The following is a 16,865-nucleotide window of genomic DNA, read 5'->3' on the forward strand; positions in this document are numbered from 1 at the left end:
TTTATGTTTTACTATGTATAAATAAGATTCATATGAAATCTCACGTTATTTTCTGCTAAATAGAAAAAGGAAACCCATAGCGTAAGACTTGCACAAATTTCAAAAACATTGTTATGCAGCCACCGTTTGCAAAACATTTAAGAGTCTAAAGTACAAACGGATCAACAAAGAATTTTCTTATAAATTTCTACTATGAACGCGGAGACATCACGTTCAGGAAAGAGGAAATGGGGTCGCGGAAATGTTTTACAAGCAAGATTCGACCTCCTTTGCAAGGCAGCTGTAACCATCATCACTGACCTATGATCGGGTCCCAGTCGTGTACTCACACTATGTCGGCGTAAGACTTCGTTTATATTTGATAATGACAGTCTTTCTAATTTTATTCTCTAAAGATATTTGAAATGAACATTGCCTCTCAACGCACATTTGAAAACAAGTGAAGTTAAATACAAGACAATTACAAGTTGGTAGAATCGCGAGAGCCGAGGCACACTTTCTTACCTGTCGCCGCCATCTTGTCTGCTATGAAGTCACGTGACCATATCAGCGAGTGTATATTCGTAACGGCTAGCTATTTATTTCCAGAATATTGTAATTACCTGCAACGTGATGGCTTTCATGGGTAATTAATTTTTTAAAAGTTATGGAGCAGCTATAACAAAGTGCCGGTGAAAACCAGCCAAAGTTCTATTACTGTATGTGTGGAGAATTAGAAAGGGAGATAAGCTATGAAAATATTTTACACGGAAACCGAACGGTGGATTTTCGTTCCCACCCGAGTATGAAGTAGGGGAGGTGGAGGGGAGAGGAGTTGAGATTACTGTTTTCATGTTTTACATGTGCACAACTCCAGGTTTTTGTAAAGAGAGAACTTGTTTAAATGCTTATGATCTCTAGTATCAATAATTCTTAAATTATTGCCTCTTTTGTCGCACTCGATCAGGCATGCTCGAGAATTTATTTTATAACATAATGTTAATTAAAGCTTACCATTGCCTCACAGATTTGTATATAGTCTATAATTTATAGTCTAACACAATAAATCTGTTTTCATCATTGACTTAAGAAACTAATTCAAAAATAAAAATTTAAAAAAATAAAAAAGTAAACACTCCCTTCCTAAAACCCATTCTCGATATCTCCACCGTTTACGTTCCTATAAGTCTCCACTATACCCTGGACGCATCTACGGCTGACCCCGAAAATTTTATTACCTCCCTTCGCTGCCTCCGGATTCTCACAGTAGCCATTCAACTAAGCCACCGTCACAACTGAACTTGCCAACAAAGATACCGGTCGCAGCTGCGAAGGTTTGTTAGTTCGCAGTGCGACTCAGATTTTGGGGAAATCATACAGACACATTGATAGCTCTGAAAATTTAAACAAAACATATGCAAGAACCCCTTCTGCTCTTTCAGAGACCACCCGCATGGTTCATTTTGCCAAGCTCGTCACGATATGGCTGAGATATTGCCGATGTGACGTTAAACATTAACTCACTCACTCACTCACTCATTTTGCCAAGTTTAATCAGTTAGTTAATTTAAAAAGCGAAAGTGAATTGTGATTGCTTCGCTCAACTTCGCAGCGTATACACCTGATTGGATAAAAAGCCAACAAAGGGAGGTAATATATTCAGGGAGCCGTAGATGCACCCAGGGTATTGTGGAGACTTGTCGGAACATACCCTGGAGATATCGAGGATGTTTAACACCTAAACTTTGCCTCATATCAGTATTGACACGAGTCTAGATGACCGTGAGAGTGCGCTCCAGAGCTAGGAACACAGGTCACGAACATATCAGCAATAACATTTTGTGGACAAATCAAGATTATCTGAAAATATCTCCTGATGTTTCTGGGCAACCGTCAGAGCCAGTTTGGTACATTTTTAGATCACAGACATTTTTATCACCAGACGCCTAATAATGACACGTGTTCTATTTTCTTGACGTGTACTAGAAGAAACACGTTTTATAGTTAATGTGTCACAGTCCGTCACAAAAGCAGCCATTTCGTGAAATTAGTACAGATTTTAGTCTGTTGTGCTCATTAAAAGTAGACCATGCTCATTTCCATATTTATTGGATCATTGTGCCAAGTTTATCGAATCGGCATATCTCAACCCCCTGTGCGATAAATCGCGATTACACCATCTGATGCAAGTAATCAAAATCGAGACGCACGTGGGCGCTTAGCAAAAGTTTCATGAGAATCCAGTTTTAGATACTGTCATAAAACTGAGCTTTTACTGTCGACCCCTGTAGGTTACGTATATCACCCTCCTTCCCAGTAAATGTGTGTGCGTGCGTGTTTGCGTGCACGCGTGCGTGCATTGACGGGTCCTTATTTCACAGTGGAAAACCAGTGAAATACCCAATACAGCCACCGGGCCAGCGAGTCTTTGTTTTATCCCCCAGCACCAGGCAAGGATTCAAAATATTACGTGATACATTGTAATGTTTGTATTATAATTACAACATTACGTTCCAAAGTAAATATACAGTGATAAAGCACTATAATTCTTGTGACATGTGGCCATTTTGATCTGTTCCCAACAAAAATCACCATCTCTTGTATGGAAAATACGAAACTATGTCCCGTGTAATACCATATTTATGAAAATAGTTGAATGGTTTGGTATCTAACGAGCGAAAGGGGGTTAGATACAGAAACCATTCACGAGTGTCATAAATATGCTGTTACACGGGACATAGTTTAGCATTTTATTTATTACTCGCCCAACAATAGCAACATTTCAACGAGTGTGGTGACACTCAGCTTTCCTCGAGTCAAGCAAGGTCTGTTACTATTGTGACAGTGGTATTAGCATTGTGACGTCATAACTGTAAATCACTTTGACGTCATCACGCGATGTTATTGCACGATGTGTAATAACTTAGTAAAATCGGGTGAGTAATAAAATAGCATTTTCTTTCTCGCTCCGCCGTTGACGAACCAATTTTGACGTCATCGCACATGACGTGAACAACACTATAACGTCATGGGTTGATATTCGCAATGCTTTACATGTCACTCAGTGCCAGTGTCTTACCACAGTGGTTACTGATCTCTTCGTCGGAACATTTGGCTTGAGATATTTTTAACTTTCACTCACTCACTAATACATATACATGTAGGTTATCAAGCTCGCGCGTGTGTTTGGGAATGGTTAATATCCTGCATTGGGAATAAACACTATATATTTTGCTCGCCAAGGCTCGCTAAATACAATGTTTATTCCTAATACAGGATATTAACCATCCCCAAACATACGAGCGTGATAACCTATTTATCATACAATGTCATTCTAACTTTACAATTAGTGCAATAAGTACGATTTCATTTGCCGCAGATAATGAAACTAAATTTCGTGGCATGTGCCTACATGTCGGTGACGCAAGCTCGGTGACGCACGTTTCTACTGATCACTCATTGGAGAGCGTTACGTCATCTAGTCCCCAGTAAGCGTTTATGTTAAAGAGCGCATTGTTGTCAACAAATCTTAGCTTACGTTTGAAAAATAACAAAAAAAAAAAAAAAAAAAGAAAAAAAAAAGAAAAAACTCGTGTGGAAGTTCAGAAAATTTAAATGATCCCTTTAAACACCAAATACACTTTAATGTTCGCGTGACGTTGTGCGCCTGGATTCCTTTGCCGTCCTCTCGCTAACACTGACAGTCGGTCGGGAAACTAGCTGTCTTTGGTATCTTCACAAACCTATGGATTTCTATCTTCGCTTCATAGTCTACTCCATCTATCATAACCAGGCACGAATTTTCTGGGATCAAAGGACTGACAGTACTGTAACCACGGTCGTCAATCCGTACACGATCACCGACCCGTGACACCATGTTTGTTTATATATATATATATATATATATATGACCCAAACGGATACCGAAAATATCGAATATATATATATATATATATATATATATATATATATATATATATATATATATATATATATATATATATATATATATATATATATATATATGATCCAAACGGATACCGAAAATATCCGTTGACTTTATTCTGCCGACAACACTTTCCATTTTATGATAAACATGTTTATATGAAATTTATTTAACGTACGTCATCTTATAGCAGTAAACATCAAACAGATATAACATAAGAATGATATAACAGATATGACATAACGACACAACGACTGCTATATTGGGAAACGACATTTCTTGAATATACGTTCATAGCTAGAACATTTCTGTGTACGTCGTTAAACAACAAACAAATACACCTGTCAAGGAAGCATTCGACGTTCGCGTGTGGCCCGGAGACGTCATGGCCGTCTGACCTCACCGGTGCAGATATCACGTGTCACTATAGATAAATCCTTCTCACACAGAAACGAGGCACACTGACACCTTCTCGCTAACATGTGAGCATCCTGGTACGTGTTCGACCCCAGGAAGTGGTGTGAGACAACTGAAGGTGTTATTAGACACTACGTGTAAATCTCTTAAAGATAATCTGGCCAACTTGGTTCTGACAAACCCCGAATATGTAGTCAGGTGAAATAGGGTCTTAAATAGTAAACTCAGGATCCTGGGATGTAAGGGACACAACTCTGCCAACCTGTTTGACGAAATAAATAAATAAAAATATAAAAACAACCAAAGCAAACAAACAAAGAAACACTGGTGTCTGTGTTGCCTGTATTACTATTTCATGCTTTCATCAGATACCTATCACTTCATCCTGTGATCGATGTAGTGAGCCAGTTTAATTTCAGTCCGCTTTCAGCAACATTCCAGCAACATCGAGGCTAGGTACACGACAAATGAGCTGCTCACATTGTACCCATGTGATCAGAGAACCATTAAGCTACCCCACCTCAACAGAGTGGTTTTGTTTACTTTGTGTTTGTGCTACGCCGCACAGCATATTCACGCCGTGAGTGTGTGAGTGAGTGAGTGAGTGAGTTAGCTGCTTTTAGCAGTATTCCCGCAATATCAAGGTGTGGGACACCAGAAATGGCCGTCACACATTGTACCCTCGTGGGGTCTCGAACCCGGGTCATTGGTGTGACCAGCGAATGCCTTTACCATCAGGCTACTCCACCGCTCCCGAGTGACTTTGTTTACTTTGTGTTTGTTTTACGCCGCACTAAGGATATTCCCGTCGGGGATTCGTACAATGAATGAGTGTTATTTACGCAACATTCCAGCAAGTGGTCAAACAACTTTTTTTTATTTTTAGGGCAAGCATTCTTCATAATCCTCACAGAGTTGGTATGATGGTTTGATTATGATCAGCATTTCATTGAGTATGCTATGTTTGATAGTTTCCGAGTTTGATTGCAATCAATCGTCCTCTTTTGAGCCAACGGACTTTAGTCGTCATTAATAACGGGTCAAACGAAACACATGCTTAGAAACGCTTCTTAGAAATGATAGAACTAAGTGTGTCTTCACAATGTTTATTATCATACTTCACACCTAAATGTCGCATTCTGATTGGCTGAGCTTTTCTGTTATTATCAATGTACCCCGCTTATAGTTAAACCGGTTTGATTTACCGGTAAAAAGTGAAGCCCATTTCTGGTGTCCCCCGACAGGAAATTGCTGAAATATCTCTAAAGGCGTCATAAAACTATATTTACAACACCGGTATTGATGATATCAATGGCATGTAATTCCATTAATATATTTGGAACTACAAATATCCCTGAAAACGTCTTATGAAAATTATTCAGAGAATATTGAAACAGTACAAGCAGTACGAAGTGTTCCCTTTCCACGTGTCACACGATACACGGATTGACCTAAAGTGTGCTTCTCACTATATATTTGGTCATCTCTTGTTTTCCCAGAACAACCGTATTTGAGGTTTTTGCTTTGGAGGGACAGGTTTTGCTTTTCGTTAGAAAGACCTCTTCCCAGGTTTCACTTTTCGTTACTAAGACCGCTTCCCATCTTTTACTTTTCTTAACTTTATACAAACATCAACATTAAAAATTATGATACACTAGAGTTTGAAATCAATTGAAAAATATTGTTCAAGATTAAACTCACAACACAAATGATTTCCCAAGCATGATTGGAACCGCAAGTCTCAAACCCGTAGACAGACGCTATACCGCAGTGGTACCGGTAACGAAGGTGATGGTGTTAAATTATCTACTTATACATGTAGTTACCGTCATTACATTGATTTTACGCGCGCTTCAGTTATTGTTACGTAGCTTCATTAAATAATCATCTACATTGTAATTACCCATCATTGACGGTATGTACACTAGAGAAAACACTTCTCCGAGGCTTTGGTACACAATGTAAAACCATCGTGACTCTGTGAGTGAGTTTAGTTTTACGCTGCACTTAGCACTATTCGAGTTATATGGCGCCGGTCTGTAGATAATCGAGTCTGGACCAGACAATCCAGTGATCAACAACATGAGCATTGATATGCGCAATTGGGAACCGACAACATGTGTCAATCAAGTCAGCGAGCCTGACCACCCGATCCCGTTAGTCGCTTAGTTACGACAAGCACAGTCGTCTTTTATGGCAAGCATGGGTTGCTGAAGGCCTATTCTTCCCCGGACCTTCACGAGTCGTAAAACCATCGGGTTTTACACCGTCTACTAGTTCAGCTAGCTAAACGTCGTGTTCCTGCCAAGGCATACATCGTCGGTGTATTACATGTATGTGCGCGTGCGTGTGTGCGTGTGTGCGTGCGCGTGTGTGCGTGTGTACGTATATTTGGATTTTAAGCATATTAGTCTATACTACTCCTGGTCAAAGAGTACAGAATACTCCCTGTGGAGAATACAAGCTGTCGCCTGTCAGATGCTCAAGGTTCAAATTCATACTACCATCTTATCATACCAGGCATCCAATTTACTGACGGGTAGACGGAGGCAGTTGAACACACTGCCTGAGGTGAGACCACGCGTATCACATGTGCCTGGTTGTGGGGCATCACTGAAGTCCTAGTCACGAGTCGAGCTACCAAACACGATCACCTGATTTGTGAGCGGGGCTCTATGCACAGGACCACATGCCCTACATATAAAATACTATTTAAAAAAAAAAAAAATCAATAAATAAAAAAAAATAATAATAAAAAATAAAAATAAAAAAACTGAGGCTTTGATGTAGGCTAGGAGACTTTCTTGTGAGTTTGGTTTTATACCGATTTCAGCGATATTCCAGCATTATAACGACGGGGAAAGGGCTTTGTGAGGAGCAGTGTGCCAAACAGCCATTGGTCCGCTATCCCGAGACAAGCAAAAATAGAGCCGGGCCAGAAATTCTTCATAGGCACAGACCCGACTAGCTAGTGAATTTCCATTGGGTCATTTTGCATATATACCACTCTCCTCGAACTGCTGAGCTATAAGACATTTTTAAATCTTGCAACACTATGGCCTGAAAAAAAAACTGGCTTAGTGATGAAGCCTGTGTTATGCCTGCAATATGTTATTCTCATCTATTTTTTAACCATTTGCTTAGTTTCTACATCTAAATTTCAGGGTAGTGAATTATTTTGTGGGCGAGTAACTTTGAGGCATATTTAGCGGGACTGGCTGGCAAAATCTGGAAACTCTTTCTTCGGAGACATGGCAAATAATCCCTTCACTTTACATTAACATTGGGAAAGGTAATGCCGCTTGGTTCCCAGTGTACTGGCACTGAGCAGAACAGACCGAGTAGAGAACAAGAGACTGATGTCACGATCAGTTATCCATGACGCCTGGTTACCATGACAACCAACTCCAGTACCTAAATATTGTTCGTAGAAAACAAGGGGAACTGCCTCGTACACAAATGGTTGTAAGATATTTTTGTTTGTTTGTTTAATGCCACATTCAGCAACCTACCGGAATATGGCGACAGTGTAAATAATCGAATCTGTATCCGGAAATCCAGTGACTTATATTATGAGCATCTTTCAACGCAATCAGATACGATAACGTGCATCAGAAACGTGAGCGAACTTGAATATCAGATCCCGATAGCCCTGGTTTCACACCGTCAGCACATGAACACCGTCAGCACATGAACACCGTACCATGGAACAACAACGCCTCACAGTTATGTGAGTGAGTTTGTACATAAGTGAGTGAGGTCAATTTTAGACTGCTTTAACCAATATTCCCCCCAGTGTCACCGAGGGGATATCAGAAATGCGCTTCACGCATTGTACCATGTGGTAAATTGAGTGAGTGAGTTTAGTTTTACGCCGCACTTAGGAAATATAGAATCTATATTGCGGCGGTCTGTAAATAATCGAGTCTGGACCAGACAATCCAGTGGTCAACATCATGAGCATCGATCTGCGCAACTGGGAACCGATGGCATGTATGAATCAAGTCAGCAAGCCCGACCACCCGATCCCGTTAGTCACCTCTTAAGGCAAGCATGGGTTGCTGAAGGCCTATTCTACCCAGGACCTTCACGGGTTATATGGGGAATTGAACCCTGGACTTTGGCATTAGGAGAAAACTGTTTAAGCATAGGGCTACGTCACTGCATCATGTGTACTCTCTCAGCTGATCATTCTATATTTTCACTATACAATGCATGGGAAAAGGCAGGAAAACATCAAGTATCATCTTTTTGTAGTATACAGTAAATAGTCTTTACCTGAGCATTCTTTAAGTCTACAACATTAGACACAAGACAGGGTAACATCAAGTATAAGCTTTTTATAGCATCTAGTAAATAGTCTTTCTCCCATCCTTTCTTTATTTTTACCTACCAATGCTAAGCACAAGGCGTGTAACATCAAGTATAATAATTTTATAGTATATTGTAAATAGTCTCTCAGTCACCCATTACTTTAACTCTCCAATGATAATCATGAGGCAGGGTAACATCATGCATCATCTTTTTACGTCCTGTTGAAATTTAATCATTAAAATCAGATTTTCTACTGCAAAAACAAGTGTTTGAAATAATCGCCGACCCAGAGACCCAGCACCGGTTGTTATTGTATCAGGCCGGCAGTTTCGACTATGTGCAGGCCCTTATGGCCTTCAATAAATTATCTGTCAATTGTTTTCCAACTGGAATGTTTTTCCCTTTTTTCTTTATTAACGTTCAGGAATCATCCATGATCCATCATGTTACAGTAACTAACAGTTTCATTTCCTGGTATTTCAGCTATTTGTCGTGTCAACACCAGTCTAACAAAAACTGCTCACCGTGCCATGGGCTTTTCTTGATTTCGTAGAAACAGTGTGAAACTGTGTGTAATGTAGTCTATTTTGTGTTTATAGGGCCTGCAGACTTCATTCAGGGCATGTAGACTTTAAGACTTGCAGGTAGTAGCAGGCCCTGAGGGCCAGCTGGTAAATCAAAGTATTGCCCAAACTGGCACAAACACCTATCTGAAGCATGCAGTAATAATGTGTCCATTTATATAATGCTAAACTGCACACCCAGACATTATAACCCCATATAAACCAAGCTGCCTGTTGGGTGCTAGGACATAATCACTGATCTGATTCAAATATTTTGGGGCATGACAGAACCAGGTGTTTAGTTTTATGCCACACTCAGCAATATTCCAGCTATATGGCAGCAATCTGGAGCAGACAATCCAGTGATCAACAGCTTAAGCATCGACCTCCACAACTGGGAACCGATGACATGTGTCAACCAAGTCAGTGAGCTTGACCTAATCCCATTAGTCGCCTGTTACGGCAAGCATGGGGTGCTGAAGGCCTATTCTACCCTGGACCCACGAGTCAAATCAGGTTTGAACCTCTATTTGATGATTTGGAGTCAGGTCGTAAGTGGTTTTCTTATCACTTTTTTGCAACAGTCCAGGGCTTAGATTTTCTTAGTGCAAAGCTAGTCTTAAGTGAGTAACATTAACATTGACTCATGGCTATGTCAGCTCTAAGAGAGCCTTGAAAATCTAGGCCAACAATATCACGAGGGAGGACACCAGAATTGGGTTTTAAACATTCCATACATTTGGGGAATCAAACTCTGACGAGCAAACGCTATAAAACTACCCCATGTACACAGTTTAGGAATAACAAGAAGACAGTAAGTACATCTAAAGTGATTTATTTCACAGTAACATTACCATACATAAGCCCCTAATGCTTGTTCACAATGGCCCCTCATGAAGGGGTGTAACAGCTGATGCCTCAAGGAGAAGGGAGGGAGGCAGGCAACCCAGGGTAAGCAGCAGGGAGCTTACTTTTATGACACTTTTAGCAATATTCCAGTAATATCACATTGCGGGACACCATAAATGGACTTCACACATTGTACCCATGTAGGGAACTGAACCCAGGTCTTCAGCATGATCAGCGAACACTTTAACCAGCTGGCTACGCCACTGCCCATTGCAGTAAGACTTACACTGGCTGAACATGGCAGAAGAACCACATATCTGTTATCATAGGTGAATCGATCAAAGGTGTTTACTGCCATACATTGAACAAAAGAATACTCCTGAAGTTAGTTGAGCAAGCATTAAAAAAATATATTTCAAATATAGTATCATTTGTGATTTTGTTTGATTGGGAAAAATTTCAAATTTGACAAAGTTTATGGCTGACAACATCTTTACTGAGAAATTGTGACATTTCAACATTGATTCTTGTACAACTGTCAAGCAGGAATCTGTATTGAAAAGTCGAACTCTCATCATAAAGAAGTTGCTATTCCAAAGGCTTGTCAATTTTTAACTTCTCTCCTTCTTAAATGCCACACAAAGAAGTTATAAATTTCAGGTTTTTTTCACAATGAAGTCTCAAAGTTAAAGAGGGAATTTCTCAAAAGTTCAAAACAGCCTTTTTTTTTTAACATCAAACTTTTCAATTTCTTCCTAAGCCATATGCCATTTTAGGTAATAGTGTTTCAGTTCAAAAGCAGAACAAAATCAAAAGCAACAAGGCAACATATACATAAAGATTTTCAATAAATAAACGTTTGAACACATTAAGTACTTTTGTGTGCTGCACAAGGTAAAATCTAAGCTTCTGTGACACAGAAAAAGTCATTATGCAAGTATACCCACACATTCACATATCTACGACAACAATAATGCTCATATCACACAGCAATATGAGCAAGGTCAAGGTTAGGCAAAGGTGAAGGTCAATCTCCTAGTTTGGTGTACTCAAAACAAGATCATTATTGTTGTATTGAAAATTTTCACCAAAGAAAGATATCTGAAATTATTTCTTATTTTTTCAAAATATCCGAACATAAAAAATTGGGGCTGAAGCTTAAAATGAAGGTCATGAGGTTATCTTCCCTTTCAGGTTTTATGTCACTTAAGGTCTCTGCCTGTTGTGGAAGACATTTACCTAACAATGAACACGGGTAAGGTGCTGACAGAACAAGCACTATTATCATTATCATACATCAGAGATTCATGCCCACGATCAGTGAATCCTTTCACAATCATGGGAGGCAACTCTGCACAGCAAAGCACAAACTATGATGATATAATAATATGAAAAATAATATGAAAATAATATTAATCACAATCACAATACACCATTTTTAAAGCACACATTTTCCCTTTCAATCAACCAATGCTCAGCTCCCTGGGGAGAGTTGTCAAAACACTTTTAACATATGACACAGCCGTAACATTTAACAATCAGTGAAACAATGTGGAAAAATACAGCTGGTTGTTACATGAAGCAAAATATACCAGTATGGACATTGAAAAAATATATAACAGCACAATCAAATTAAAAAATAATTTTTGAAGCTCTCTTAGCGTTAAGATAGTCGCAAGTGCCATTCATTAACATTAACTTACGACTATCTTAGCGCTAAGAGAGCTTCGACAATCTAGACCCAGAATGTGATATACCCACTTTGAAAGTCACATTATGTAAGCCTTAATAGTTCACTCAAAATATACAACACATGGTAGATATTAGCTCATTGACATTTTATGATTGTCGGTTACCTTTGCAAATAATCATCAATTGTGAATATAGAATCTGACTGAAATATGTCCATACTGACGTATACACTAAAACACAATGTTGACTTCATTTGAGACTGATGAATTGCCCACTAACACAAAATCTAATAGCTGCAACGAAATCAATTTTTGCACAGTCACTTGAAATCAACACACCAACTCATGATGATTCGTCTCATAATTTTGGACATTATCCATGTGTCTGGATATCCGGGGTCTCACTGTATCTTGGCATGGTCACAATCACAAGATAAATCACACTATGGTCTCAGCTTGACAAGCGAACACTTTACCCAGCTGGAGACCCCATTACCCCTGGATGGACTGGCTCTCAGATTACTCTGTTTGAGATGTACACACTGTAAGGGGCTGCTTATGTTTAGTCTGTGTGCTTGTGTTTAGTCTGTGTCATAACATTCTCATTTCTCCTAGCTACAGCATAGTAAGTACAAAACAAACACAAATAGTTGTCAGGAAAGCATTGCTGGAAAACAGTGTCTATATGTCAACACTATACTCCAATACGGTGATATGCTGCATACCCTTAAGAGAAACAGGTCTATATATGCCTATATTTGCATACTTCAATAAAACCAAAAAAACAGATATATAAGGCAGTTGTTGGATCTGTATCTTTCAAAAATGGGAAGATACGGTCTGTATATTAAAAAGAAGGGGTCATATTGTCTGTATACTTCAATAAAGAGGAGATACGTTCTGTATACTTGAATAAAAAGGAGATACAGTCTGTATACTTCAATAAAAGGGGAGATACAGTCTGTATATTTCAATGATGGGGAAATGGTTTTTTTTATTTTAATAAAGGGGAAACTTGGTCTGTATACTTCAAAAAGGGCAGATATGGTCTGAATACTTCAATAAAAGAGAGATACAGTCTCTATGCTTCAATAAAGGAGAGATACAGTCTCTATGCTTCAATAATGGAGAGATACAGTCTCTATGCTTCAATAAAGGAGAAATAGTCTATATGCTTCAATAAAGGAGAGATACAGTCTATATACTTTAATGAAGGAGACACATGATCTGAATACTACAATACAGGGGAGATATGGTACATAGTCTTCAATAGAGGGGAGATATGGTACATAGTCTTCAATAGAGGGGAGATATGGTATATAGGCTTCAATAGAGGGGAGATATGGTATATAGGCTTCAATAAAGGGGAGATATGGTCTATAGACTTCAATAGAGGGGAGATATGGTATATGAGCTTCAATAAAGGGGAGATATGGTCTGTATAAATCCATAAACTGGAAACATGGTCTGTATAATTCAACAAGGAGAGATACGACTGTAACTCTTGAAAAAGGTTAGATATGGTTTGTATACTTCAGTAAAGGAGAGATATCTGAATGGTTTAAATAAGGGAACACATAACATTTCTTATTCCGTAAGGCTACATAACAAAATAAAAATGTTTCTCGGGCACAATTTTCTCAAATGTGACGAGTGTGGTAGGACTTTTTCATTTAGTTTTTGACTGAGAGTATGTGAGGAAGGAGGAAAGCATTTTTATATTTTTTTTCTCAGAAATATGGCTTGGGAAGTTTAACGCTTGTTAATCAGTCGTAGATTCAGTCACACTTGTTCTTGGAGACACTCATTCTTATAGTGGACAAATAAATGAATGATCGTGACGCAGTCAAAATTATTTTTCTTACATGGCAATAAAAAAATGTTCTGTGCACAAATAAAAGTGACGCAGCAATGCCCGAGAAACACTTCACTTCTTTTATTTGGCCTAACTGGGATGCATGATCCGTACATTTCAATAAAGACGAGATACAGTCTTTATACTTCAACAATAAGGTGACAGGGTCTGTAAACTTCAACCTGTAGAAATTTGTTAAATTTTAAGGGCCATTCCTTTCAACAAAAATTTACTCCTGACATCCCCATTCCCTTCCCTCAAGCAACTCATATTTTCCTGAAAATAGATCCATTGCAACATTTTGAACTTGAATGAAAACCGCAGGAGTGAATTGCTGCAAGGTTTACATATTCATAAAAAGAAAAAAGGATAATAAAACCCCATAAAACATGGATGTTGACAAAAGTCAAGGTCAACCACATTATGTTGGCCGTGAGAAGACATCAAAAACACGATTGTTCAGAATCAAGATCTACACATTACAGACTGGAGATTGACACAAAGGTCAAGGCCAAAGGACTACTCTAACACTGTTCAGGAAAGGTCTACAACATGAGAGAGTCTGATGATGCTTTTAGCAACATCCCAACAAAATCATGCCTGGGGACACCAGAATTACGCTATACCCATTGTTCCCAAGTGGGGAATCGAACCTGGATCTTCGGCATGATGAGCGAACACCTAACCACCTGGCTATCCCACGTGAGTGAGCAAACCGCATCAGCAACGTTGCTATTTGAAGAAAGAACTGAATTCATTCACTGCAGAAGACTGGGGCAGTTGAGCAAGTGAGTGAGTAATGGTTTTACGCCTCTTTTAGCAAGAGATATAGGGTTCACACCTTTATAAGTAGAAGCTGCAAAGTCACATATATAAACAAGTGGCTAATAAACTTGAACATAATCTCTTTGGACCTGTAAATGTACTGAAACACCTGTGTTACTCAAATAGCACTGTACAAAAATACAATGACAGAGATGCCAACCCCAAAGTGTGCAAATAGTAGTTTCAACGTTCAAAAGTAGTAATTTGACCATAAAATTAGTAGTCAACTAAATAAACAAAATCATGATGGATTCTGAGAAAAAATTAATGATATGACAGTCACATGGTTAAACTATTTCCATCAGAACTAAATGTGTCAAGTCGCAAAGGTATTCAAATCAGCTTCGCTAAAATTATGTATGTTACTTGGAATCATTCCAGTTCAAATATGTCATTAAATTTGATGAACGGAAGGTACGTGAAGTCCGATAATGTATATCATTGTTGAAAATGTATGTTTTTGCCTATATATCCGAATTTTAATGCATTTTGTTCAAATTGCATAGGATTTCTAGTGGAATCGTATTGTCGTAGTTTGAAGTTAAAATTCATAATGACTACGATAAAATCATAGAGGTTGGCATCTGTGCAATGAAATACTTCCAAAATAAAATGTGTCCAAACAACTATCAAATACATAAATAATACAGTTTAAACATTTACACAGTGGTCAACAAGATTAAGTAACTATTGAATTTGATATATTTCATATCAAATATTGATATGCATGCTCCGATATGGTCATATCTGATATATGATAATTGAACATAAACATTTAAACATTTAAGCTGTCAAAATAAACTTAGTTGTATGGATACACTGAAAACATTAACTATACATCAGCCAGCGCCACACCACAATTATCTCACTATAATATAGTGCCTCCACCCTTTACGATCCTCAGGGTTAAGCACCCTTTACGATCCTAAGGGTTAGGGTTTGGGGTTAGGGATAAGCACCCTTTATGATCCTTATGGTTAAGGTTTGGGTTTAAGGTTTGGGTTTAAGGTTTGGGTTTAAGGCTTGGGGCTAGGGTCTGGCACCCTTTCCGATCTTTAGGGAGCACTCATTAATATGAAAAAGTGTTCCTGGAAAAGTGCGGTACTCTCAATACATAATTGTAGCAATTGGAAAGAGTGTGTGAAATAGTTCCCAAATTTTGCAAGCCTGCATGCCTGAAAGTTACCAGTCCACATCTTTTTCCTTGTGATACATTACTTTCCCCTTTATAACACCAAATTTCCCCAATATATCTTTGTTCCTGTGATATCAAGTTTACCCAATGTGACATCTTTCTCTCAGTGATATCACATTTCCCCTATGTGATATCTTTTTCTCCTTATGTGTCACTGAAATGCATATCAATTTAAAATGTGTGTTCTGGAATTAGACAGTTCACTTGTAATTTCTACAACACAAAAGCAGGTTTTCATTTTCTTTTGAACTATATTCGCTTGGCCATACTGGCAGCAAATGGCACTGCTACTTCAAGACCCAGCGTCTGTCAACTTATCCAGCCTGCAGCATGTACAGGAGCGTCCGAGACCAGTAACCCTAAACCATGGCAATTGCACTGTTATTGCAATAACATTTAGTTATATGGCACATATCTATAACTATATGACCAACATTTGCAAAGGACATTGTCCTCTTAAGTCAAACCTAAGATCCCTAGCAAATATTGAGTAACATACACAAAATATGTAGGCTTTCAAACTGAACACACATGGCGAAACACTGACGCAGACAAGAGTCATATCCAAAAACCTGTTTTGGAATTGATGCAGAACATCAGTGAACATAGACTTTCACAAGCTTCAGTGACAAATATTTCAGTTGCTGGGCAACCTGTCATCATTTCATGCATACAGTATCAAAGTATAGACAACATACCAACATATACAAAAGCTAGTGTATAAATCAGCTATCATCCCACGTGACAGTAAAACATCTACATCTTGTGGTTGCACTAGGATCCGAAGGTGCTCATCAACCGGTGTCCCCCTCGACTCCCTCCCCGTCGACCAGGTCCTCGACGGGCTGACTGTAGAACACCTCTCCCGACAGCAACGATGTTGGAAATAGACCCATCTTGATATAGTCATCTAACACCTGGAATGTACATTTGGGGCAAGACTGAGAATAAGAAGACACGATCAGCAATATTCCCCCGCCACAAGTGTTCTGTTCCTATTATCTTCCTACATCTTACCTCCGCTACAATTTCATGACCTGCATACACATACCAGATTTGGCTTAACTGTCTAGAATGGGAAGATCGGTTCCCAATTGTAATAGCATGCACTAAGTCAAGAAACACATGACAAGGGTCATAACTCATAACAAATCATAACATGGCTTCCATTTTCGAACTCCATCAAACCATTCACGTCCTGAAAACACATGCAAAATTTGGTTTCCCTTCC

General features: G+C 38.8%; 2 protein-coding genes across 3 annotated transcripts in view; both read right to left on the reverse strand.

Annotated features, from left to right (window-relative positions):
- LOC137259216 (cytoplasmic aconitate hydratase-like) overlaps positions 1-551 on the reverse strand; it is a 59,197-nt gene extending 58,646 nt beyond the window's left edge. For both annotated transcript variants that reach the window (XM_067796824.1, XM_067796823.1), the window contains exon 1: positions 505-551. In XM_067796824.1, coding sequence (XP_067652925.1) covers positions 505-517 — 13 coding nt within the window. In that variant the 5' untranslated portion in view covers positions 518-551. The remainder of the gene's footprint in view (positions 1-504) is intronic.
- A 12,951-nt stretch (positions 552-13,502) lies between these two features.
- LOC137259846 (dTDP-D-glucose 4,6-dehydratase-like) overlaps positions 13,503-16,865 on the reverse strand; it is a 38,205-nt gene continuing 34,842 nt past the window's right edge. The window contains exon 13 of the mRNA XM_067797471.1: positions 13,503-16,551. Within this exon, the coding sequence (XP_067653572.1) occupies positions 16,429-16,551 (123 nt within the window). The 3' untranslated portion in view covers positions 13,503-16,428. The remainder of the gene's footprint in view (positions 16,552-16,865) is intronic.

Source organism: Haliotis asinina, chromosome 13 (assembly GCF_037392515.1).
Source record: "Haliotis asinina isolate JCU_RB_2024 chromosome 13, JCU_Hal_asi_v2, whole genome shotgun sequence".
Taxonomy (NCBI): Eukaryota; Metazoa; Mollusca; class Gastropoda; order Lepetellida; family Haliotidae; genus Haliotis; species Haliotis asinina.